The sequence below is a fragment of the Tinamus guttatus genome, unplaced genomic scaffold (genome assembly GCF_059628265.1).
Source record: "Tinamus guttatus ecotype Peru unplaced genomic scaffold, ASM5962826v1 Tinamus_guttatus_pri_ptg000211l, whole genome shotgun sequence".
Lineage (NCBI taxonomy): Eukaryota > Metazoa > Chordata > Aves > Tinamiformes > Tinamidae > Tinamus > Tinamus guttatus.
In genome coordinates this window covers 6465274-6488997 of record NW_028288745.1, presented here as the reverse complement: position 1 = coordinate 6488997, position 23724 = coordinate 6465274, and the positions used below count along the sequence as shown (strand labels likewise).

Here is a 23724-nt window from a genome sequence, read left to right as displayed (position 1 = left end):
ATATGTTTGTGTGCTAAAGAGCAGTAGCAAGGGAACTCGGTAAGTGCTGTATTTAAACACTTATTAATAGAGCTAACGGGAAGACAGTTCTGTTTCATAGCAACCTCTGAGGTTTTGAAGTTTGTTTCTGTTCTTTTTTGGGAGAAACAAAATGTCCCTGACATTTTTCCAGGGCAAAATTGTTAACGAGTTATCAAACTTGGAGATCACCATCTTGCCTAGCTGACCCCTAGCAGGTCATCACTGGTAAAACTTGGTGACTAGGGCAGGGATACAAAAGATTTCATGTTCAAAAATAATTTGGCAGCTTCCCTGCAAGTCACTTTGGATTGAGGATTTGAAACTCAAGTCTCCAGAATCAGGACAGGCCTGTGCTTTAAAAATGAAGCTACAGAGTCTGAGCCAATTTCTCTTCCCAAGGCTTTAAGGCCAAAAGTGACCCCGATGACATTCTGTTTTCAGCAAGAAAGTGTACTTTTGCAAAATACCGTTTAGTTTAACATACTCTGGCCTGCTGCTCTTGCTAGGTTAGAAAGGAAGCATTGAGCTGCTAGTCAACTACTACTCTGCTGAGAAGAGAGAAAAACAAACAAACAAGGGAACAAAAAAATATAGAAAATGATACAAAAAGTCCAAACATCCACCTTCAGAGCAAACAGTTCTGCAAACACAACAAGCCTCATACAGGGCACCATCTTCAGAGAGAAGCAACAACTACCTCAGCAGAGTGGAATGTCAACCATACATAGAGGTGCCACCTCCTGGGACATCACCTAAGGACATGCTGCTCTACTGCAGAAAGGAAAAATCGAAATGGCAGAAATGACACAATTTTCCACCAAACCAGACTGAGCATTTCAGAATATAAAGTGCCATTTTGATATCAAGTTACTACATGGTCCTAAAGCCAACTGTTTTGCCAGCCCCTGTCACAGCCTGAAAGGAAAACCTAGAATAATCCAATCTCATCCCTAAAAACCTGTAGGGATGGAGAGATTTTCTTCAATAATGTCTTTATGCTGCAAAGAACAACCAAGGAAGGAGGAAAGCCACTGCCTGCTAAGGATCTGAAATATTCTGTGGGAAGACCAGCCACAAATTACCATCATCTCAGCTTTCAGGTAGAACCCAGAATCCAAGCAGGATTTCCAGTTCCTCAGGTCAGAGGAAAACCTGGTGAATCTGGAAGGAAAGGTTCTCCCGGCACTTTCCTAAGCCTAGTTTAAAGGCCTTTTTTTTTTTTTTTTTTTTTTTCCTTCTTTGTTGGGGGTAGGGGGACAATCAAGAAAAAAAAATGGTTTTGAACCACTGCTCACTCCTGCTGACCTTGGCTAGAAGAGTGAAGCATGACAACGGATCACTACTGGATCCATGTCAGATTTCTGCTGGATTAGATGCAGTAACCCGTAGCAGGACTCGGCAGCAGTGGCCTCTCCTCTGCTGGGGCTGCTGCTACACATTAATGGGACGGAGCGAGGCTGCTGAGGTGAGAAGGAGAGAACAGCCACTTTACCACATGAACAGAAAACGTAGCTCCTGTGTGCATTCACCATTACCCACATAAAACAAGCCTCCAAATCCTTCAATACAGGGAATTTTGACAGAAAGTTTAAATCCAGCTGAAATCAAATGTTAGACACATGCTTGCTTTAAGTCTTAAACATGCTATCCATTTCCAAAGAAAAGTATATCAAACTTGACGAATTTGTAGGCCAATTTCTTGCATTTGTATACAAATAAATGCAAGACACACCTATCTATAAAAATAATAAAAATAAATCACACTTGGTTAAGTTTTACAGTTACCTGTAAGAAGTGGTTTTAGACCACTGCTGGTACTCTGTTCAGTCTCATGTAACCTTCAGTTGTGTCATATGAAAACAATAGGCAGGACTGCCTAAGATTATTGACTACTGCTTATTAATATCATAATTTTACGGTTCAAAACTCTGTGCTGAATGATTTCATTCATCTGAAAGGCAGCAATTACCAGTTTGGAGGGGAGAAAAACTAATTGGCTTTTGGCAATTTCTGCATTTCAAGAGGCTGCATAGCCCTGTGGATATAAACTCTTGGAAAAAAATAGGAAAAGGGAACTGGAAAAAAAAAAAAAAAAAAAAAAAGCTTTTCACTTTTGTGGGCTGTTGGCCCAGCAAGGAGCAAAAATAAAAGAATGAGTAAAGGAAAAAGGAAATAAAATTCACCAATGCTTTATTTTTACATGCTCAAAGATAGGTAAGGGGAGGTTTCCTTCTCTTTGATACCTACAACTTGATGTGGGAAAAAAAAAAAAAAAAAAAAAGGGGAGAGAGAAGAGAGAGAGAGAGAGATAGGTCGAAAACTGCACAGAGACACTCATGTAAGAATTTTGGAAATCAGTGCAAAGTAACTTCATTTGTAAGGAGAGGGACAAATATACCAAAGCCAGGCTGACTCAACAGGAAAGCTGCAGTCTCAGCAGACAATAGGGCTTTTTACCACCAATTGTTCCCTGTATTACTGAAAAAGTTAGAGAAATTGAATGTACATATTCTTTTCAAGACAACTTCTTGAAGCACATTTGTTTCCAAACAGTATGATAAAGTACCACAGACCAGCTAGGCTGAAAAGCTGACCCTTGAACTACCCACCCGGGTATGGCACAGAGCTGGCTTCTCCGTGCCATAATCCAGTGACTAGCAGAAGCAAGACCAAACATGAGCAAGACAAATGGAGCAAAGAGTAGACCAGACACAGGTCACCGCAAGCACATGAGCTTAGCACAGGGGTCGGGGTGCTGCAGATATGACACTGATGCAGCTGCACCACAGAGGAGCAAACAACAGTAACAGGTGAAAGCAGAACATCTGCTCAGTGCATCATGCCACTGAAAGTAACCAAAAGACATGGTGGGAGAGTCCAAAAAGAGCCAAAACATTCAATAAAATTTTTACAGCACGCTCTAACTTTCAACAATACTTAACAAGTTCTAGAGGTAGAGTTGGCAGTTATCAGCTCAACAACATTACCACTTCCATATGGACCTGCCTTGTGATTTGACTATTCATGTCAATGGTCGGTCAAAAGACCATTTGGTCTTTGACCAAGACCCAAAGACCAATGGTCTGTCAAAAGACAGACCATTTCTGATTTCTTCATGAATCTGTGACGATTCTTGAAAAGATGTTGTGCTCAAGCACTCCAGTCTACTCAGCTGTGTACAGAACTCTGCCTCAAATATGTCTCCATGGAAATCGCTAGTCTCTGTTCATTGACAATCTGAAGGAAGGCTTTGGCAATATAAGTTATCCTAAGGGACATAATAGCTACAAAAGCAATTTAGTTTATTTTTCCAGTTGTAAGTGGCACTTGGCAAATGCCTTTGATTCAAACTTTTGTATTATTTAGGCAGGGAATGGGGACAAAAGCACTGGATGTCTTTTGAACTCACAGAAATCTGCAGCTTCATCATGTTGAGCAACTCCCTCTCAGCAGCAGCATTTCAATTTTTGAAATATCCCTTTGGTAAACAAAAAAGGCATGAAGAATAACTTGATTTTTCCTACTGTTCCTGCATAGAAGGCCCTCCATAACAGATGAGGCAGGTATTTGGCAAGGCAGTCACAACTTCAGTGTGTCTGCCAGGCACACGAACCCCATAGGCTGTCATGTCCAACACTGCTATCTCTGGGTCTTTTTTTTTTTTTTTAAACTGAGAAGTTGGACTAGCTATAAAATGATAATGAAAAAAATAAAGTCCTCCTATTTCATAGAACAATCACAAGCAAAATGCTTGGGGGAAAAAAAAATACTGAAAAAAACCTTGAATAATTCAACTGATGGATTTTTTTTCCATGCTCTACAACTCTATGCCCAACATAGCTGTGTATACATTGATCATCAAAAAGCAACAAGAAACGGTGTAGAGATTCCCATGCTGGTACAATGCTGCGCACTGGAAGCAACGCTGAACTACAGAAAACAACAAAATACCCACAAAGAGGAAATAGAGTCTCAAACGCCAGAGGCAACAACAACACAAAAGTGAAAAACAAGTTGCTGCCACAGCTTGACCATCCAGGCTCAGTTTCTTCCACTAGAGTGGACAAGTCCACGCAGAGCACAATACAAATGGAAGGGAAGAGAACCAAACCAAAAACCTAGCGTCTCCGGCAGCTGAGGGGCTGCTGCTTTATATACAAATCACATAGGGAAGTTCTTGGTGAAAAAGCTGCCAACTGCATTCCTCAATTTAGCACAGAAATACTGTGACCTATGACAGTGAACATTTCACAAGTTACAGTCATAGGCAAATATAAACGCTTAAAAAATTATAGAAATATGCTATTCGTTTGAATCCATCCCCCAAAAAGGGGGGAATATAAGTTCCCCCCGCAAAGAGAAATCCACAGACTTATTTTTTAAATGAAGTTTAAAACCAATATACTATTATTTAAGAAAGAATTTGAAACCTCTGGAAAGACTAAAATAATCTACCAACATTTACAGCTATTTTGAAGACCTTCTGTGCTCAGTGCTCCAAAATAAGCAACCCCAAATACATATCAGCTATGCCCCTTGTTAAGGTAGGACGCAGCAATTCCCACCATACTCCGGCATCAGTTCAGGAGGAAACTGGCGAACAACCTTGTCCAAAACCTGGCACTTATTAAAATACAAGTGCTTCAGTTTTCAGTGAGCCTGTCAACACCAAAACAATAGCATTGCCTTTAATACTTCTATTTTGGGATTTTTCCATCTGTACAAAGGACAACTATTAGGTACACCTAAAAGAACTGTAACTGAAAAGAGAGCTGAATAAAACTTTTTCACAGCCAGACAATTAACACGAAGACAAGCCATAACCTTACGCAGTCCACATGTACTTCAGGTATTACAAAGTTAACAAAATAACCAGACTCAGACATAGGAGAACTGCTGAACACTGTCTAATCACCTAGCTACCCAACAGCACATAACAGCACTGTAACTAATGCAAAGGTCACTGCATAATATGCTTGCATGAAGTTATAAGTGTTATCTGCTTTGGATGCTGTAGAGAAGAGCTGTTATAAAGGAGAAAGGTAAAGTTTCTTGTTCATTAGATGCATTTCCTAGATTTGGGGGATTAAGGGAGAAGGGAGATGCCCAGGATCCCATTGTAAATCTGAAGGCTCCAAGTGCACCCCAAGCCCCTGTGGGATATTTACACATGCACACACTACCTTTAGCTAACAAGCTGCTGCTTGTCTTACTGGCAGAATTCTGCTCGTGTTTGACTTAAAGATACCCTGCTCAAGCAGTCACAAATTTGCTGTATTGGAAGGAAACCCTGGATTTGACATCAAAAAATAAAATTATACAGAGATTTTGATCTCTCCCTTCCCCCAGCAGGAAGGAAGTGTTGAGAGCACTTCAAAACTCCCGGCAGGAACACAGCATTGACTGTATGGCTTAAATACCCCAGTGACTTAAAGGTCCATTTGAAATCAAGCCTGTTTTGGACAGCTTTCAAGCTTCATTTGGGGGTTGAGGGAGAAGGGCATTTGCTCATTCACCACCTCTTCTACAAGGGGAAGTTAAAACAAACAAAAAAATGCACTACCTAACCTTGTGAAATTGCAAACACGCTTTCAATGATCTTAAGAAAAGCATTTGCTCCTGACCTCTGCTTTCAGACATCATTACGCATCTCTCAAAAGGGGAAAAAGAAAAGTAGCTGGGCACAGCCTGCCCAGCCACTCCCACAGCCTTTCCCCTCCCAAAGCTGGAAACCCTACCTGAGGTACAGGCTGTACCTGCTCCTTGCACATTCGAGGCAGCGGCAGTCACGCAACCCGTCCCGGCGGCGCAGAAACACTGCTTGCTGAAGCACTGGATTCTTTCACAAACAGTCACCAGGGCAGGAATTCCTACCATGCTGCATACTCACGCAAAAACGCATAGCTCTAGGGGCTTTCTTGTTCGTCTTGATCTCGGACGTGGGTAGGACACATATTAAAGGCAGACCTCTCAAAGAAAAGCCCTCAGGTATGGTAAACTCATTTTCCACTCCTCCAGGCACTCATGGAGTAAGCAAGTAGATGAAAGCTGCATTAAAAAAGTTTTCCTTAGGACTAACAAAGAACATGGCTCTTTGTTGTACTGAAGACCATTAGGGCATTTTTTTTCTTCCTCCTCTTCATAATTTTACAAAGAAATTCCTACTTGCTGGCTGCCTGTGTTCGTTGGAAGAGCAGCTCTACTGCTTTGAGAAGGTGACAGATGACTTGCAGGAAGATTTCTTCCTAATACATGCACACACCAGTCTTTTCATCCACTGGGAAGCTTTTTGATACAAGAGACCCTGATGCACCATTAGCATGGCCAACCTGACATGCTAAGAACAGTAATTCAGCAGCATCATCAGCCTCCGTCTCCCTTTCCTTTATCCGCACATTTAACTCTTGCAGAAAGGCACCAAATGCCCGTCAAAAGAGGTCATCGTCAATATGGTGCTATTAACTCTGAAATTATTACTAATACTTAATTGCACTGGGACGCAGTCTGATACTCCAGTATCATTTATGAAAGTGAGATTTAATTTCCATATTGATTTTTTTTTATTGTTCTTTACCATGAACAACTTGCAGAGGCAAACAAGTGAGCTGTTCTATCACAAAATTCTTTCACTCTAGATCAACCCACTGTCTTTGAATCTTTCAGGCCAAGTCAAACAGCTGCATAAATATCATAGTTTGCTCCCTCATTTTAAAGGATTATTAGTTCTTAAAGTATCATTCCTACTGGTTGTACAAAGCTAAAACAAGCTCAGACAGCTGGCTCTTGATACAAACAAAAATGTTTTGTATAAAGAAAAACTATACAATAATTCTGTGCTTAAGTTAAAGCAAATAAATTAATATGGTTCATCTTAAAAATTCCCTCCCCGAGAAATACTCTCATATATTTCCCTTCATCTCAAATGTTACTCCAACTAGAAGAGCTACATGCATTTGCAAGGCACAAAAATGGACCCTCAGCTTATCTCCTTTCTATAGACTTTAAAAGCTCAGAATAGCTTCACATAACCCAAGGTGCACCTTTCTGATTACTGTTACTGTCAGACTGAGCTTTGTTTTAGAATCAGCTGGAATGGGGGCAACAGAGTGAAGCCACAGCAAGAAACTGCCCAGCCCTTCCCTGCCGCCAGCTGCGCGGCCTCTCTGCCTCCTTCTCACCAAGCAGCACTCTAATGTCTCCAGCGGGCTGAATCAGAGGGCCCTTCTAACTGCACCTAAACCCCCCAGGATCAGCCAAGATGGCCAGCAATTCCTCACATGACAATTCCTCATTTCCCAGCTTCAACAAACCTAGCAGGACTGACAGCAGCTAGACTGACTTAAGGAGACTCAGAACTAAACCTTTTTTTTTTTTTTTGGCCTCCAAAACATGAAGCTTAGTATTTAGCTACTCTACAAGAATGTATATGACCTAGGCCCACAAAACATTCCTACTTCACAATCATAGTAACTGAACACAAAATATTTAAAGCAAGAATCAGTACAACAGTCCTGAGGCTGGTTGAAGAACAAGAAAGGAAGAAAAGGAATAAGTACATGCGTAAGAAGAAAGTAGGAGAGAGACAGGGCAAGTATTTGAGTACCTCGTAAATACTGTTCCATCAATTAAACCCCAAACCTCCTAGAACTCCTTCTTTGCATTACCAGATTGCTGGTTTAAAAAAAAAAAAAAAAAAAGAGAGGGAGAGAGAGAAGTTCAACAATGATGTGTTTGTTTTACCCTGAAAGCATTCTTCCAAGAGACAAAATGCTGTTTGTTGTTCCTCAGCATCTTTTTGCTATCTTAACTGTTGACTCAGAATGACATGCACCTTTTCCCAGCTGCTTAAGAAATCTCCTCTTCAAAAATTTAAAACATTCCCTTCTCCGGTTACAGTGAATTGATCTAAAGGGGAAAATCTTTTGATAAAACTGTTCATGGTTTGCCTCTCAAAGTTGTTTTAATAATAAGATACCTTCAGAAAAGCATATTGTACTAGGAGTTGCATGTTCTTTCAACTACAAATACTTGTTTTGTATTTTGGAGCAATCATCTCTGCTACTAGAGCATAACTGATTGTTAACTCTAAGACAGAAGACTACAGTGTTCTACTCTGCAACATCTACAATACAGAATTACTCATGGGGAGGCTCTTGTCTTCCATCTCTTGTTCTATCTCCTCAGAGTCTAAAGAATTGGTCTTGATGTCTACAGCAAGAGATAGACTGGTAAGAAAAGCTACCATAGGGTAGGTTGCTTTTCTATCATTATTTTTAAGAACACAGTGAGGATGACATTCTTTCAGTCCGAAGACACCCTGCAGCACCATTTAACACAACTGCCATTACTTCCTCATGGGTAGCCAAATATTCCCTCACTTTGTGACTAACTGCTACATTTTTAACACCTTTCTAAAATGCCATGCCTACTTTCTAACCAAAATCTTTTAGCAGGCTTATCTTTTCTGCTGAATCCCTGTGCTGAAAACTAGCTTTAAAAATCTCAGGAAGAAAAAAGCAAAAAAGCAAAAGCTGATAAGCTCCAGGGTGTTGAGATAAGCTCACCTTGTAGCTCTTCGGGCACCTAGCAGAGCTATCTAAAAAGCAGCTCTGCAGTCTGCATCCTGCTATACAACTACACACGTAACTTCCATTTTTTGGACTACTACTCACAAATTTTTTAAGCAAGTCTGGACATGCATCACTGGGGGGAGGGAAGAGATAAAAAAAGTTTTCTTGTGTTACACTAACTATGTGCAACACACAGAAGAGGGATGTGAAACGAACAGTCAACTTCCTCCCATGCTCACTTTCACATCCATGTCCTTTCCTGGTCCAATGGCAACATCTACTCATTCTCTTGAGGTTTCTTCAAGCCAGTCTTCTTGTGGTTTCCCCAAAACCATGAATGGCTTTCTGTGGTGGGAACGAGGAAGCAATCGGCTTGTTGAACACACAAGGATGCCTGGATAGAACAGCTGTGTGTTTGCAAGAAGGACAAAAGCCAGTGGGGCTGCCAGCACTGCTGTGAATTTCAAAGACTCATGCTATTTAGTCAGGCACAGTTTAAACTTTCTGGTACACAGTGCTAATGACACAGATTAACAACTCAAAACTCTATTCATTTTGCTGAATAACCTCTCTTCCCACAAACCCTTTCTATACTCTGTATAAGCACTCAATACCACTCCCATCCATGGGATAACCCTTTCAAAACACATTTAATTCCCTCCCAGTGTTTTCAAGTTAATGTAGACTTTGGGGGGTGTGGGGGGGAGAGAAGGGAGGGCATAGAAAAAGCTGGATTTGTGTGACAGAAAAACTGGAAGACAGGGTCCCTCCCATTTGCCAGAGCAGCATGTTAATTTCCTACCACACATTTCACAAAAGAACATACCAAAGGCCCTGCAGTTGCAAAACAATCCTTTTGGATGACATGAAAACAATGATTAATTTGCAGACAAATTAATGAGGTGACACATTTGATATGAGGTTTTGCAACAGGAGGAATTAAGCCTCCTATAAACATTTTTAGCTCTCCCATCTGATAACTAGTGACACTGGAGATACAATCAGAGATCTGTATCAGCAGCCGAGAAGACAGAGCATGAAGATCCTGTCCACTACTGAACATTACTTCAGTTTAAAGCAAAGCACAGGGACACCAGAGCCAAGTCCTTCAAGGGCGGCACCAATTCCTAATTGGCATTGCCTGAGGGTTTTACAAGGGCTGTAAACGCTCTCCACCTCTTCTAACCAGGGCAGCACCAACAAACAGCTAGTGCTGCAGCTGGGTCACAGCTGTTCCAATCATTGCCACTACCCTTGTTACAGACATGCCGTGAATTGGTAGCATTATATGATTTGTCATCAAAAGGCAACAGTTTGAAATACTGCAGCTTGTCTTAAGAAGAGTCCCAGAGTCCCAACTTTGAAACATGATATTGGCTGAGAAACACGGGACAAACTCAAAATTTTTCAGAATCTTCTGATATTCCTTCCAAATGTCAGCTATACACTTAGAGCCACAAACATATTTTCCTAGAGGTTTCTAAACATGGAGGAAACCAAATTGAATGTACTTTAAGAGTGCTTGCATAGTATTTCATAAAAAGTTGTGCTCTGTGCCCAGAAACAAGCCATAAGGCCAGTCTGCCAAAGAATTCAGGGAAGTAACGTGGATTTATAAGGAGGTTGTCACAAATTCAGGTTTTTGTGCCTGCACCAGTGGTTTCATCACCTTCCAAACTGCTTTGGATACATCCTCTGGGAGGGGAGAAAAGGCAACCAATAGACCTGTGGCAGAGAACCCAACTGCTTAAAACTCAGTTGTGCCTTAAGCACTATTTATTGCAGCTGGCCTTTTGCTGATGTTGATGGATGAACAAGCTAACTCCATCCTGTAGGGTTTCAGCTAGATGTTCACAGTTCAGACACAGCTAAGAGCAGTGTGAATGTGAAGACCTGTGGTGACTTACAGTGACAGGACCTTGTCCATCAAAGCGTTCATGTGGGAGGTGCAAATAAAGTGAAATGCAATGCCAGTGAGAGCTTCTCTGAAACTCGTCATCTACCACGGTCAGGTCTAGCAGCAGTTTGTTCATTCAGTATCCTCAAATCTCCAACTGATACTTAGCTAAATACACACTAAACACTCCCTTACACTTGGAGAGTACAAAAGTTTCTTTCTGCATTTCTAATTTATCAGAGACAAGGATTTTTAAGTCTCTTGCAGCAGAATTGCAATTTCAGATCTGTAGTTCTGCAATTCATTTAATTGTTTCCTAAAAGCATTCACATTTGAAACATTAATCCTTTTTTTTTTAAAAAAAAAAAAAAAGCAAGCTTCCAATCCTAACCAGGAGCCAGGGATGCAGGCTCTGCAATAATCCGCTCACAGTGTTTTCAGATAGACGAATTATCCAAAACAAAAGAGCAGCAGTAAACGTGAAGGATTGCTGGTAACAGTTACATCCAAAAACAACCAACCGTGTCCTATTTCCTGAAAGGGCTCTGAAGCTCTCGGAAGAGCTCACCTCTGGGATACTAGTTACAAAACAATCTGTACTTCATTCCCTAAGCAACCATGGGTTAGCTTCCCCTGTGGGGGAGCTCCAAGGGAGCATCTTGCTCACCACCCACCTCCTCCTGCAAAGGGAAGCAGAGCAGGAGAGGGGGAAAAGCCATTAGGTGTGAGAAAGTGGCAGTGTGTACGTACAAATGTATGTATAATCACTCTGCTTAGAAAGCACAAGAGCAGTGACTCGTGTAATGCCAGTAATTTAATCAGTTAACTCATGCCTGCAGAGCACTGATGGAGGGGGAAAGAGAGAGGGAGTGAACAACAATCCCACAGCCCTAAGCTGCTCTTCCCAGCTCAGCCAGAGCTCCTAAAGAAAAGGTGCTGGGTAGGAGGTAAAGCAGGGAGAAAAATAGATTTCATTAAATAGATACCTCAAGATGTTCACAAAATCTTGTGGCTTGTTTTGTTTCAGAATTCACACTTCTTCAACGAATGTATTTGGGTTTTGTTTGTACAAAAAAATACCCAAACACCACCTCCGCCCAACTCACTGCAGCTTTGGACAGCTTTTTAGCCCTCCAGCTAAGGACTGATTAAGGTTTTCTTTGCTATCACACTATTTATCAGGGAGAAGACGAAGCAGCAGAACACATGGAAGACTGACAATAGGTGGAATCTTTCCAAATTATCTCCTTAAAAGAGACCCTGGAAAGGGATTAGACAAGCACCTTTAGAAGACCCATAGCTTTTACTAACCCAAGGGTTTGCAAGTATTTGCAACTCAAAGCAAAGTCCAGGAGATATTGTGCATATAGCAGTGTAATAGGAAAAGAGCCCACACGACGCTTGTTTCTTTTTCATTTTGGTCCCAATCTACCAGCTACAAGACAGAATTCTTTGTTTCCTACCAGTCTTCCCAATTCTCTGCATGAAATAGTTTGGTGGAGTTGAACTGACTCCTAACCTGTAAGCTCCAGACCTCCTCTACAAAAAGACAAACATTTCAAATTGTAAAGGCCTTTTTGGGTGCAGTGTGATAGAGTGCTCTGGCAGCAGCGCTGACCTTGACAAGGGCTGCCCCATGCCTGCTCTGGCCATCTGCAGTTCTGCCAAGCCCACCTCCACCGTGGTGGTGGCAGTGGCAGCTTCGGCCCTTGGCTTACTGCCACTTGCTCCCCTCTGCTCCCTGCTCCGTGGAGCCAGCCCACGTGCTGGCACAACCTTGCACTGAAAGTGCTAGCGCCGCTCCAGCGCCTCGCAAGGACGCCAAAGTGACCGAGTGCCTGGAGTATCTACCGGAACAGCAGTAATTAAGCAGGCAAAATTCTTACCCTTCCTGCTGTTTTGGAAAAATCCCCGAGAACCTGAAAGCACCAAGTCAGCTTACTTCATATTCTTATTATTTTCTTCAAAACCTGACACGCATGCTGGGAATGAGCAGTGGGGTGGAGGAGAAATATTCTATGACAAGAAATGGCTTAAACTCCAGGAAACTTCTAACCTCTCTTTGATGAGTAGCTTTACGCCACATCCATATCCCAGCACGTACAAGAAAGGAAACTACGGAAAAATATTACAGCATTTAATAATTCTAGACTTATGGTGCACCTTTCATGTGGGAATCTTAGAAGTCTGATCAAAATGAAAAGCGCCACCAAAACTTTGTTTTTCCTTTGCTTTTCCTCCCACCCACAGAATGGCTGAGTACTTTCTGAATATCTGCAGAGTGCGGGCAAATGGCACAGCAGGGACTTCTCTTCTGGATTTTCAGTAATTTTTTTTTTTTTTTTTTTTTTTACAGACTCTTGACTGTGGACAGATCTACAAAGCAACTAAAGTAACCGCAGTGGGAGAGCAGAAGTGATGCTACCTGTGCAGGTTCAGGGGCTACTCTGAAGTGCCCACAGGTTTTCACCAGCACTTCCAAAAATGTGGCTGGAAACCACCACAAACTACACCGGCACCAAAGTCACTACCAGGGGAGTAAGCTGGGCAGAGGTAAAACCTAGACAGTTGGCAAGAGGCCGAGGAAAGAAGTAGAAAGTCAGAAGCAGGTACAGGAAATGGGCCAGAAAACAAAGCAGTAAAGTGAATGAGAGGACAGTAAGTAGATTAAAGCAATCATATTCGGCTTAAGCATTAGATTCCTACCAATTCCATCACACAGATGATTCAATGTTGAGAAACTAAGTTATACTGCTCAAGCTAGGATAACAGTACCCAGGAAAACCATAAAGGAACACCATGAAAGTTTAGAAGTACAGAAGCAGCAAAAGCAACAGTCAGAAGGCGTTACCTGCCGTAGCTAAACAAAACGAAGGAACTGGACTCCAGGATAAAATTAGCTAACTGCACATGGACATTCCCAGCCAGGAGGCAGCGCTGCACGGAGTAGATAAACAGAATTCCCACGCATAAAGTGCATTCAAACATTTCAAGGCACGGACAACCACGCAGCTTCTCTACACGAATGCTGTAGTTATCCCCATGGGCTGGCTCCACAGCAAAACCCACCTCTTGGGAACTGCCAGGAAGAATATCCCACAGCAAAATCCCACAGGATGTGAACATTTAATAGATTGCAGATGAAAGGACTATAAATAATCAACTTAATCAGAAATGGACCGCATAATTCCTAAGGGTAAAGGAAGGCATTTGCTTTTTATTTAGCCAAGAAATCCCGTTTAACACTGAGATGACAAGAGTTATCTAAATAATCATTTTTCCTTCCATCCATCTCAGCAAGAGATGCACTCAAATACAGAAAGTCTCATTTTTCAGTGTATTTCGTAAGCACTTCATAACCTCTGCCCCATTTAGGTACAACATTAGAAAGCATCAAGGAAACAGCTTATCCCAGGAGATCTAAAAAGAGAGACTTATCCTTCCTGAAGAAGTTCAATGAAGCTATTTGCTTAAAGGCTCCAAGAAAGATTTTTTTTTTTCTTTGCTAATTCCAACAAGTTTAGAAAGATTCTCTTTCCAGAAAACGCATATGATACAGTAAAATATATTTTCACTTTCACAAAGGAGAACGACAAAATAAATCTTTAAACTCTCATTTCCACCCACCCCAAAAGAAACCAACGTATGCTCCATGCACTGCACAACAGAAGCTCACTGAGGTAGGGATTAAACCTTGTTCTCATGCTGACTAGGTTGAACTATAAAGCAGATCTTGAAAAATAAATCACAACATGAAAGCCATTTGCTTTGAACTGGACCAGCGCCAACTTGAAACTTCAGAGAGTTCCTCAGTCTTGGAGCACACAAAGAAAGGAGCATTTCACACGATCCGCACGCAAGCCAAGGACGAGTGTGCACAGACGCTCACTGTCCCCTTAAGAACAAACCCTCCAAGGAAGAACCACCCCTCTCTGAAGAGGGTCCCCGGTTAGTGTTGCCATCAGAGCCCTCCCTCCCCTAGCAGCTTAACAAGCTTTATGCCACAGCAGTTACCAAGCAGCCTGTTTTCTTTGAGTCTTCCCCCCCCTCCCCCCCCCCCAAGAGTTCTCAGATATAGCTTGACCTTATGATTAGGAAGAGTTTCAAGGGCAAGGAAAGGGCCAAGCTTTCACCTTTTCACTTCGACCCACATATTTCAGCCAGCAGCCTCCCTAAAGCCCGTTACAATTCTGCACCAGGAACTTCTCACAAGAGCATCTCAAACTCCCAAGGATCAATCAGAGCATTAGCTCACTGCTGCACAGCTACTGTCCTCACCTAAAGTACAGGAACCAGTAACAAAGCAAAGGTGAAAAAATCAAATTCCATCTCTGTCTTTGCAAGTCATCTCCACAAAACCCCTAACAATCTCTATACTTCCCATCCCCAAAAAACATCAATTTCCAAAACGATGCACAAATAAAACCTAGATACATGTAATTCTATCTCTTACACAGAGAGTAGCTTACCTACCTACATAAATATATACAATAATAATTTTTGGATACCATTTCTAAAAGGAAAATTTAAAATTCCTTGGTGCTGAACACAGCTGTGTTGTGTGAGAACTGCAGGCATGATTACTACTAGAAACATCTCTTTGATGACTATCACATTGTAATACCTAAAACAAGTAGTAGCACGGAAGGAAAAAAAAAAAAAAAAAAAAAAGCTTTACCACCCAGTTCCAAAACGAAAAGGTGAAAATCCCCGAATAATACAAAGGGAAGTCAGGTTTCCCCCTCTATCCCAACTATGATCTCTCAGGTATGCTAGGCCAGTAGCAAAGAGATTAAAGACAGAGGCCAATATACTTATTTATAGCAAATGACTTTGTCATTTCAACTCCTTACAGTTCATGAGGTTTTCACCATTTTCCAGTTTTCTACAGAAGTGTTCTGAGAAATCCATTACGATGCATCTCAAATACCTAAACACCATATGTGCCTTAACAGTGTCATATTAGCTTACACTTGTGATATAGCAGACTATGAAGAACAGCTTCTCATCTCCATATTCCTGTTGCTCTTTTCCTTTGACCACTGACCATTCCTGCTCAGAGCAGCTCTCTAATCACCCGCACAATTGTTTAGTTTTGCCGCAGTCCCGGGCCTGCAATGTGCAGGACAATGCGCCTGATGCGACACCGAACGTCCCCACCTTATAACAGCGCTGCTACGTTACTCAAAGGATGCTAGAATCCAGTGCAAATCCTTTGATGATGGTTTCATGTTGAAAAGTTGTCCTAACATTACTATGAGCTTATAATTCCACAGGTCCTCAACACAAGCATGTATTTATCCTTAACTTCAAAGTGTAAACCTTAAATTGACAGACAATTTGCCAGCAAGTTATGAAGCTCATTTTCTGAACAGACACGAACACGTATTGTGGTAGCCACTAGTAAGAAAGTGGAAAGCCACTAATAAAAGAGCTTTGTAAAAATAATATGAAATGACTCTTTTCCCACAGAACCATACAACAGCGCGGCCTGGCACAAGCATAATAAACCACAGTCCCAGGTGAAGCTTTTAAATGCTGTTGCAACTCAAAGACGGCAACATGAGACATAACTAGCTCAGTTCAACATGCCAGACTGTGGATTCCAACAAACTTCCAGGTAGGGAAGGGAACTGGACCCTGTGCCTGTACAAACGTACCCAGCACAGAGTTATCTGTGACAGCGAAGGAAGAATTTGGACCCCAAGGACACAAACGATAACAACAGCACAGATACTAATCAGACAAGAGCTATATGGTTAAGGACTCATAGTTCTGCACTTAGGATCTCATGCAGCAAATTAAGACTCACAATGAGCTAGGGATGGAAGTTTTCATCTATCTGCACTGAAAATTATCATTTGGGTGTTGTTTGCAAATCAATAGCATTTTTGCATTTCCAGAAAGGGGAAATATCTCTAAAAACAGCCATAAATCTTAGAAGTGGCCTGAGATTTTTACTTGCAGACTATCAGAGTCTGAGCAAGAACTCAGAAGTTTGGGGTTAGGGAGGAGAAGACCCTCCCCCTCCGCTCCCACTCCCCCCCAAAAAGCTATTTATCACTATTAAATCAATATTAAATCAGTAACTTTTCAGCAAGTTAGAAATGCAAACAGCAAGCAAATAGCAGTTTTAAAGTATTAAAACTACAAAAGCAACTATTCGACTATGTCAAAACTGGTGATTAATCCTTTCAGTAATTCATAGCAAGCACCACAAATAGCTATTTCTGCAGCAAAATACCACATAATCCCAACTCTCTAGACCCTAAAATAAGCCCTCTGCCATGTACATTATTGCCAAATGCCTCATGTAGAGGCATCAGTGTCCCAAGAAAGATGCAGGACTTAAGAATGAGATAAAACTTGAGAATTTAAAGGGAATGTGGAAAGCAATAAAGGGCTTTAAAGCTACTTTATATAACCACACTGAACAACTGCTGGCCATTAAAAAAAACTGATCTCTTAACTACTCATGTTGAAACCTGCAAAATGTAAATCAAGCCTTTGTGAGACTAACTAAAATAGAGTCCCCTCAGGGCTCCACAAATACCACAGTGAAGTCACTGAAGCACTCGGCAAGCCATTCCCAGACCCCTATTTAACAAAGTCTCCAAAGGATTTCCTGACAAATTGCACAGTCAGAGTCACTGCTCTCAGCTGAGAGAATTCTTCCAGATTAGATAATCCTTATTTCTTGGACAATAAAAAGACTTTATTAAAGAAAGATTACAGCTCCAGTATAAGCCTGCTAAAGAAGGAAATACACATTAAGAAGATGTAATTATTCAGGCTGCCCCCTCTGTACTCAGCAATTTGAGATCAACACAATGCTACACAGGAACAACGTGATTATGGAAAAAGAATGAATTAGGTTTTCTCACTAGGGTAGCAAGAGATTCCCTTAAAAGTATTGATTTGAAAGTTAAACTTATTAAACGGAGAAAGAGCATAAACTGAGGACAGGCTGCAATTACACATAGCACACTCCCCACCCTCGTAACACCAAAGTAAGGGCTAGATGGGCTTCCATGGTTATCTCATATAAAGATGATTATCAACAGCCTAGTAGTTTTCATGGTGTAGGCCAACCTGATTTCATTCTGTGCTATCTTTAGCTATGCTAAAGGAAAGCCAATTACATCATAGTTGCATAAATTAAATATTTGAGTTAATGCACACTATATAGCTCTTCCTTAAAAACACTGCTTTTCTGTACAAAAATAAAACCCTTCTCTGCTGCAAACAACTGGAAAATCAAACTGAGGCTGAACATGAAAACTGGCATCTTGCCTGTGTCCTCATAAATGCCTTCAAATGGCAATCATGCCTCAAACTGCATTTTGTGGGCACAGTATATACATAACCAAGCATCATTACTCTCCTCAAAGCCAAATAAAGGCCTAAGTAGTTTGGAAAGAAGCAGGCAGGGGAGATAGACAATCCATTTCTCCTAACAAGAAGGAGCCTTTTCAAGTTTTTCATTATTTTATTCATACAAAATCCCACCTGCATTGGTCAAACTCATCTCTGCTGAGCTCTACAGTCCACATCCTGGATTTCAAAAGACTTGTGAGCAGCAACGTTCAGCTCTAACCCTGATCTAGATCTATGCAAGCAGCTGACACGTTTCTAACTGTGGCAACAGCAATTTCACTTTTCCTTGAAACACAACCTAACAGGGCGCTGCTTTCCAGCTCCTGGTGCCAGCTCCTTTTCCAACGCGAAGAGTGGGAGGTAGGCAGGCTCCTCTAGCACCTGGTCTGCACATCCAGGCCTCTCCCTGCATCCCCCAGCTCGGCAGGACGGCCCCGAGCCCATGCTGCAGCGTTGGGATCCTTCCTTAAGCACCTCTCCCAGGCCCCGTTCCTGCCGAGCTACACAGGAGAGGTGTCCCCATGTCCCCCAGACGTGCCCAGAACACAGAGCAGGTTGTTCTTGGGCTGCGAGCTGCTTAGAAAAGTGTGACTGCACTTAATGGAGACGGGCCACCCTACTGCCATTAAACAGCAGCCAGCGTGCTGAGGATGTGCGTGCTTTGTCCGAGGAACAAAACCCGGGGAATCATTATAGCTAAAATCGAGATGATCTGGGCAAGAATAAAAATGTCTGCTAGGAAGAAAGGAGACACTAGCAGGACTAATTGGGAAGGAAACGGGGAGGCGCACATAGAAGTTTATGGTAAGGTGGATCAAAAGCTGCACAGAACAGAACCAGCAACAACAGAACATAAAACAGAAATTAGAGCTGCAGGAAGGAGAAACAAGAATTTGATCTGAGGAGAAAAAAAAAAAGCATGACAAAATATAATCCTCTTAAAAAAAAAAAAAACTCCTTTTCTTAAAAGAAAAGTGGAAGAAAGGAAAAACATACAGAGGCATTCCCCTTGAACTATTAAATGTGGGTTCAAATCCCAATACTCTAAAGTTAAAAATGCAACTTAAAGTCAAATCTCTGCATTTCCTAGGGGAGGAACCGTACTTGGAAAGTCTTAATACCTTCTCATGCAAAGAAAAGCCATTTTTATAATTCTGGATATTCCCCATGAAGATACTGGGAATTTCCCAGTTTCCATCCCCTAATGACATCCTAAGCACCAGACAGGGAGGCTCCTGGGATCTTCAACAGTACCTAGTAACAACAATCTGCACTGCACTTTCCAGCAACAAGCTGCTTGCCAGTGTCTAGACCCCAACGTTAAGTTTTTCAAACTTTCTTTGAACTGTGAATTCTAAGAAGTTTTAAGGAGCCTACAAACCTCTACAACCAGTGTTCACATGCTGACACCTGACCTGGTTTTCTGATTTGCCTTTTGCAAACTTCTCAGAAATGTAACATTGATTCAGAATCACAGAATCATGATGGTTGGAAAAGACCTTCAAGATCGATTCCAACTGTAATGGACTGAACATCAATGCATGTTCATCTGGACATCCCCCACTGCCAGAAACTCTGAATCCATCAAAACAGGTCAGCATTTGGACGCTCGAAGGGGGCATTACCACTCCCAGAGGAGCTCAGAGTTGCATTAAATATACTGGCCATCACTGCTTTGAAGACTAAAGGTAAAAACATTATCCAACAAGGTTTGAACACGCAATCTAACCCTTAAGGATCAGGCAGAACTGGAGCTCTGTACCCTAAAATGCATTTACGTCCTACAGAGCACACAAATACTTGCCAAGCACTTAGCTTCCTCCTGGTTATCAGTCTCAGCAATTAAGCATCTTGCAGACTGTGGTGCCCTGTGGGGAATCAGCCCACGGGTGCAGCAAATCCAACCGCAGCAATAGCTCATTCCAACAAAATGGTTTCAAGATCCAGAAGAAGTGGAGCAGAGCAGTGCTGCAGAGAAGCCTTGAGCTTTCAAGCCCAAAATTGCATTTCGGGTACTTGGAACTTTACTATTACCATTTTTAAACCAAATTCCACTCTCACAAATTCACCCCACCAACATCCTACTCAAAGGGTTTAACATTACAAACACACCATCTGAAAACCTAATTGGGAAAAAATAAACAAAAGCATATTCCAATATCTTAAAGTTAGCCAGATGGATCTTTTGCAAAAGTAGTATTCTAATCCAAAATTACTTCACCAGTAAGTAATGTTTTGAAGATTTAATAGTCTTCATTAACAAAATGCACACCTTTTTCTAGAGCCTAGGATTATGAACATATTGTTATTCAAAGGATATTACATAGCGATACACAGATTCAAACAGCAGCACAAAAGTAGCAGGACATGATATGAAGTGCCACAAAATAGGTTTTGTACTGCTAATAAATAATTATGACAATGTACCGTTTAAAAAAAAAAAAAACAAACCCACACTGAAACCTGATCATAAGTTCAGATTTTTTCAGTTATATTTTGTTGCTGTTTTTTTAAACCTCTATTTAATTTCATTAACAGCAATGAGCATCTAAACTCTGTTTTTTATTTTTCTGTTGACTGGTTGGTTTCCCTGTTCTAAACAAGTACCTTTCCTCCATACTGAGATAGCTTAAATAGCTGAATGAATAGAGCAGAACAAGGGGGGAAGGGGGAAGAAAACAAAACAAAAAAAACAACACCCTGCTCACAAGCCAAAGTGAAAACCAAGGTACTTTATTCCCAAGAAAATTATGAGAAAGTCAATTAATTAGAAAGCTCACTTTCTCCTTTTATATGTTTAAATTTCACGGCTTGGCTTCTGTAGAGATTCTGCCATTTCACATACTGACAGAGCACCCCAGTACTCGTCCCAACCATAGCGCTGTAAGGACCACACCATCTCAGAACAAAATACTGAGTACATCTGCTTGCATCTATCTACTCACACTATTACTATACAGTGTTTATTACTTTTCCACTTTTTCAAGTCAGCCTCATCCCCCGTGAATTCCAATTCTGTTGTCTAGAAGAGTCTACAACCTCAACTTCCTCGTGTTAGATAAGGCATCCTGACCGCAGGACACGAGGGCAAACACACCGCACACAGCTTGCGTTTCGAAAATGGACAGCATAACTTAGAGGCTTCAATTAAGCAACTCCTTGTGATTTTCATTGTCACTTTTCCTCCATGGACTACAATTTCACATGTATAATTACTCTTCAAAATAAATAATAAAAAAATGGAACTTAGGAGTGAAAAGGTTACCTTCAGTAGCAGAACACACTCTTTTGTGAAAAGATCCCATTTCATATCAACGAACTTTGCAGTAAACATTTACTTGAAATCTTGGAACAAAGCAAAAAAGTGGCAATCTAGTGAGGGTGGCTTGTTTACATACAGCAAAAATCTGCTTCAGCAATTTATTACCACCCGGAGCAGACACATTTCCTCTTGTGTTGTGTGCAATGGGATCAACCAAAGCAGAGCTTTGTGGCCTCCAAATTTTAACAAAATAAAGCTGCAATTTAACCCTTGAGCAAGAAGAATTTCAAAATATAGCTCAGCATTTCCGCAAACAATGATACTTTGTCTTTATTTCCTCTTTCTCGGCAGTTGAGGGTTTTTTTTGGCTTTTGTTTAACATTTATTCTGTTTTATTTTTACTATTTTTCTGTACAGTGGAAGATAAGGAAGACCTGTATGAAAAACGATACTCATAGTCCTTACTCACGTATTAAGATAACAACTAGCCTTTACACAGTACTCTCTCATCAAATATTTTCCTCCTGTCCTTATTAGAAGGCAAAAAGGGAGAAGAGTGCAGCAAAGTTCCTGACAGGCAGGAATGAGACTATGAGCTTGGAAGGAAGGGGCAAAGAGAGGAAACAAAGTCCTTGTTTGGGAAAAGGAGCATTCCTGCAACTCCAGTTTGAGTGGGAGGAGCTCCTGCTCCCTCCAGGCAAGCATCCATTAAGGACAGGACACCCAAATTTCATTTTAGAGAATAGGCGCAGTGTTTGGATAGTGCATTTAGAGGGAAGACCAGCAGCGTGGGGCACTGGAGCAAGAAAGCCCCATCAAAGGGAGAAAGGAAAGCTGTATCTTTCAATGCATGGTTAGCTATGAAGAGCATATATAAAACAACTGAAGAAGCAATAAATAGTGTGGATTACTAGATAGTAAGTGTTCAGCATTACACCATGGAAGAAAAAGCAGGACAAGGAGAAGCATTTGTTCCGCAAGCAACACAGTTCACAGCACAGGCACCAAAAGCACTAGAGCTACTGTTCACAGCATCAAATGGAGAATGAAAAACCTCCGAGGGAGGTTAGCGCTGCTCTCCTCAGCCCAGCACAGCAGAGACCTGCGGCCTCTCCCACCCCAGTGGCGCCCAAGTTACCCCTTGCCCAAGGTCCTCGGCCACGGCGCTGGATAGCGCACCCGCTCGCCCACAGCGATGCCCTGCGGCAGGGCACAGCAGCTGTGCACGGTGTTCGGCGCAGGCACTTGCCCAGGCGGGCACGGAGAGGCGGCCATGCGGCTCCCGCTCCGCGCCTACACGCACAGGGGTGCCCGGGGGTGTCGCCCAGCCGCTGGCCGGCGGGGCGGGCGCAGCGCTTACCCAGGTGCAGCGTGAGGTTGACGGTGCTGGGGTGCTGCACGCCGGCCAGCATGGTCTGGCTCTGCCACCAGGTGGTGTCGGCCTGGTTGTTGTAGTCGGTGAGGAAGGCGGCGCCGTGCTGCAGGTGCGGTTGCGCCGCGTCGCACAGGTGGCACGACTTGGTGACGCCCGTGACGCCGGTCTGCACGCAGTACTCCTCGGCGGGCGAGCCGCACGTGTTGGTGGCCACCACGGTCACGTTGAAGGCGGCGTTCACGAACTCGGGCATGCAGCGCTGCGGCCGCCCGCTCCGTTCCTCGGTGCACTCGTCCATGGCGGCGCCGCAGCGCGCGGTGAGCGCTGCGAGCGCCAGCGGCAGCAACCAGCGCCGCAGCGCGCGATCCCCGCCGCCCATCGCGCCGGCCGGGGGCGACGGCGGCCGCGGTGGCGGCGGGGCTGGCGCTGCGGCGGGCGGGCGGCGGCGGAGCCTGGCGCGGGGCGGCAGCGCGGGGCCGGGGCGGCTGCGGGCAGGCGGGCGGGCGCTGCCTCCCTCGCTCACGGCTCGGCTGCGCGGGCGGCGGCGGCCGGGGCGGGATGCGGGCGGCAAGCGGGGCGGGATGCGGGCGGCAAGCGGGGCGGGCGCTGCGGCGCGGGGCACGCCGGGAAGGGGCCGCCCGCCGCCGCCGCGCCTCGGGCCCGGCACGGCGCGGCCGCGCGCCCCCCGCCCCCGGAATGTCCCGCGGGGGCGCGCGCCGGCGCAAGCCACGCCCCCCGATGCAAAAAGCCACGCCCCCTTAAAAGGGCGATGCCGCCTCGGGGTGGGACTCACCTGCGGCCGCGGCTCCGCGCGAGCTGAGGTAACTTTTTACGACCAGCAAGTCCTCAAGTGCACCCTGAAACAAATAAATTCAAAAACAAATTAAAAAACCAATAGCACTCGGGGAGGTAGCCCGGGTGGCCGCAATGACAGCGCTGCCTCGAGGAGCTGCGGGCGCTGATTGATATCCAGAGGTGCTGCAAGCAGGCAGGGATGCACGGAAGGCTGCCACCTGCCCTGGCACCTTCTTGGTGTCCTCGGTCCTGTCCCTTTGCAGCAATGGGGACTTTGTGTTTCCTCCCTCTGCTTTTCTGCATCACTATCTGCTGCATTACCTGTTGTCCCCCTTTGCATCCTCGGGAGCTTCATGGGAACCTAGCACAGAAACAACCACAGGAACTGTCACACCTCGAGTGACTTGGCACCTGCTGCCCTTCCCAG

At 43.3% G+C, this 23724-nt stretch overlaps 1 protein-coding gene across 1 annotated transcript in view; it reads right to left on the bottom strand.

Moving 5' to 3' along the window:
* The window catches only part of LAMC1 (laminin subunit gamma 1), a 64850-nt gene extending 41969 nt beyond the window's left edge, over nucleotides 1-22881 (bottom strand). The window contains exon 1 of the mRNA XM_088524457.1: nucleotides 22488-22881. Within this exon, the coding sequence (XP_088380583.1) occupies nucleotides 22488-22881 (394 nt within the window). The remainder of the gene's footprint in view (nucleotides 1-22487) is intronic.
* Nucleotides 22882-23724: the final 843 nt, after the last annotated feature.